Source organism: Trichechus manatus, unplaced genomic scaffold (genome assembly GCF_000243295.1).
Source record: "Trichechus manatus latirostris isolate Lorelei unplaced genomic scaffold, TriManLat1.0 scaffold00097, whole genome shotgun sequence".
NCBI classification, from domain to species: Eukaryota; Metazoa; Chordata; class Mammalia; order Sirenia; family Trichechidae; genus Trichechus; species Trichechus manatus.
The window spans coordinates 4,800,751-4,803,923 of record NW_004444033.1 but is presented as its reverse complement, the minus strand read 5'-3'; the positions used below and the strand labels follow the sequence as shown (position 1 = coordinate 4,803,923).

The 3,173-nt window shown below is 41.3% G+C and overlaps 1 protein-coding gene across 3 annotated transcripts in view; it reads right to left on the bottom strand.

Moving 5' to 3' along the window:
* The window catches only part of CPA2 (carboxypeptidase A2), a 32,651-nt gene extending 30,566 nt beyond the window's left edge, over positions 1 to 2,085 (bottom strand). Inside the window, exon 1 of one of the 3 annotated variants that reach the window (XM_004382672.2) lies at positions 1,996 to 2,085. In XM_004382672.2, the coding sequence (XP_004382729.1) occupies positions 1,996 to 2,060 (65 nt within the window). In that variant the 5' untranslated portion in view covers positions 2,061 to 2,085. The remainder of the gene's footprint in view (positions 1 to 1,995) is intronic. The other 2 variants (XM_023737082.1, XM_023737083.1) reach the window with 2 other exon arrangements.
* Between the last annotated feature and the right edge of the window lie 1,088 nt (positions 2,086 to 3,173).

The following is a 3,173-nucleotide window of genomic DNA, read 5'->3' as shown; positions in this document are numbered from 1 at the left end:
CCTATGGGGCAGTTCCACTCTGTCCTTATAGGGTCGCTATGAGTCAGGATTGACTCAGTGGCAATGAGTTTGGTTTTTTTTGGTTAGGACACCTTGAAGGAGCCTTGGTGGCACAATGGTTAAGTGCTTGGCTGCTACATCAAAGTTCAAGGGTTAGAACCCACCAGCTACTCTGTGGGAGAAAACAGCTGGTGATCTATTCCCGTAAAGATTTCAGCCTAGGAAACCATCTGGGACAGTTCTACTCTGTCCTATATGGTCGCAATGGCACACGACAACAACAACAGGACACCTTGGCAGAGCCCCTGGGTGGCACAAACGGTTAAGTGCTACACTACTAAGTGAAAAGTTGGTAATTTGAACCCACCCACAGGCACCTCGGAAGAAAGGCCTGGTGATCTGTTTCCAAAAGGTCACAGCCTTTGGAAACCCTATAGAGCACAGTTCTACACCGCAACACACGCGGTTGCCATGAGTTGGAATCGACTCGAAGGCAACTGGTTTAGGACACCTTGGCAAGAAAGAGAAGTCTCAAAACAAGCAAGTGCATATCCTTAGAGAAGGAGTGAGCTGTATAGCTGAATTCTTAGAGCCTTCTTCTTGGTGACAGAGGTTCCTTCTGTATCCCTTTATCCAGAGCAGGCTGGCTTTCCCAGTCACTGCAGTGGGAAGAGATTGGTGCAGGGGTCAAAGTCTAAGTCTTCTGAAACCAAGCCCTAGGCAATTGCCAGTGAAGTCTAGTGGAATGTATGTCATTGAATGTGAAATCTTCAAAGCTCTCTTGCCTTCAATATTCATCTACTACAAATGGTCTGAAAATTTGTCTATTTGAGTCTCATTCCTTTTGGTTAATACACGGCCACTCCTGAGAGTCCTCTTAAAATGGGAAGACCCTGGGGAAAGTAATACATTAGGCTAATGTTTCCTGGTGTGTGCTCTAAGGAATGGTAGCCCCTTGAGTTACTCTGCAAAAAAAAAAAGGGGGGGGGGAGTATGGTAATTAAAATAATTGGGTAAATGCTGCAACCTAGATCCCCTCTCATAGATTTACAGTGCACACTAATTTGATAAAAGTTCTTAGAAATTCTATCATTTTTTTAAACCCTATGATTACCAGAATAAATAAATTTGGCCACCTATTTTTCTGGACCAAAGTTACTTGACCACTTCATTCATTCCCTGGAACACTGTGCAAGAATGCTGCCTAGAGCCATTCATAGATTCTTGGAACCAAAGTTCTTTGGAGCAAGAATGTCTCCTCATCCTGGGCTTTACAAAGCCATGATAGAAGCAGTTGAGCTAAAACCTTCAGCCCTGGTTCTCCCACCTCATGAGGTTCTACCACCTGGGCCCTAGATCTAAAGAGAGGGGGCAAGGGTTGACATGGAGGATAAAGCCCAGAAAGGTGGGGAGGAAGAGATGGGAGAGTAAGCTTCAAGTGGTCAAACAACTTGATTTTCACTAATGTCTGTCATCCCTACATTCTCATCGTTAGAGGAAAAAAGGAAGTCAAGACAGAGAGAACTAGAGCTATATGTGTTTAGTTTTCATTTTGTTTTGTTTTATTTTTCCTTTAAATATCATTCATCTCTTTTTGATCACTCCACCCCTATTATCCCCACCAGTCATCACCCCTTCCCAGTCCAAGAGTTGTTGTTGGGTACCATCGAGTCGATTCCAACTCATAGTGATGACCCCATGCGACAGAGTAGAATCGCCCCATAAGATTTTCTTGACTGTAATATTTACGGAAGCAGATCTCCAGATTGTTCTTCTATGGAGCCTCTGTGTGGGTTCAAACTGCCAACCTTTTGGTTAGCAACTGAGTGCTTAACTGTGCCACCAGGGCTTCTTCAATCTAAGAGAACTTCTCTGAAAATGCTGAACACTTAGACACACTATTCTGCAACAATCAAGGGAGAATTTCAGATTCACGGAGCCTAACCATGAATCAGGTCAGCAAAATTCAAACAGGCACCAGAAAGTACAACTTACCCCACAAATGTTTCTCGGCAGTAGATATGCCCCAAAAGGGCACCAAAAAACAGGATCAACCTCATGGTCTAAGGGCTTTCCAGAGTTCAGAACTCAGAGTCCCTCCGGAACTTTATTTATAGGGACCCGTGGCTGAGCCATTGGCCTTCTGAGAACTCAAATGAATTCCAACATGGTAAAATTCCCACCTGCATATGAAATGCTCAAGGTTACAGACACCAACCTGTGTGATATCACCAACCTGTACACTTTCCATTCCTAGGATGAGATAACGAACTTCGATGGAAAGAAAACAAAATTGCTAGACCATATCAAGGACAAATCATATATTATGATTTAGAACATGAAGTGCCACAAGCTCTGGCCAGTGATAGAAGCCAGATTAACAGGCCTAGAGGTTAAAGTCCTTTCTGGGTCTCTGACAAAGAAAAGGGCGCAGCATTTATAGTAATTACTCCAGCATCCTGTCTATCACATTCCATTAGCTTGCTCGTTTGTTTATTTTTATAATGTTTGCCCTGAAACACTGCAATCACTCAGGCCACATCTGCGGAGACTCCCTGTAGATGGCCTGCTCCAGTCCTCACTCTACATTAAAACACAACAGAAGGTCTTTTAATATTCAATTTTGGACTGTCTCTAAAGTGATCCATCTGCATTTGCACTAAATTGATATCCCTGTTTCTGTGACTTTCCTCAAAATGAAAACGTCTTTCTTTCTGATTATAACAATGCAACTACTTACTATAGAAAGTTGAGATAAAAAGTAAGTTTTGTGTTTAATCGCCCATAATTCCTCTACCCAAAGAAAACCATTTGGTGTATAGCTTTCCGAACATTTTTCTATGCTTTAGAGTTTTTTATTAAACAAAGATTAGACACCATTGTATATGCTGTTTTTTTAAGCAAAGGTCTTTTTAGACAAAGATGATCTTTCCTTATCAATAAATATAGATGAACATTACTCTGACTTTGTTTTTCATCTCCTAAGATAAAAATACATCTACCTATTTTTAGGAACACATTTTATTGTATTTTAATAATTTGCACACGTTATATTCAGTCTAGCAAGAGTCAATCACAAACAGTTACAAGGAAATTTTCATTTGTCCTCTGTTAAATTCTTCATCTGCATACACTTTAAATCCCTAGGTTAGAATTCTCAACTACCTGCTTGA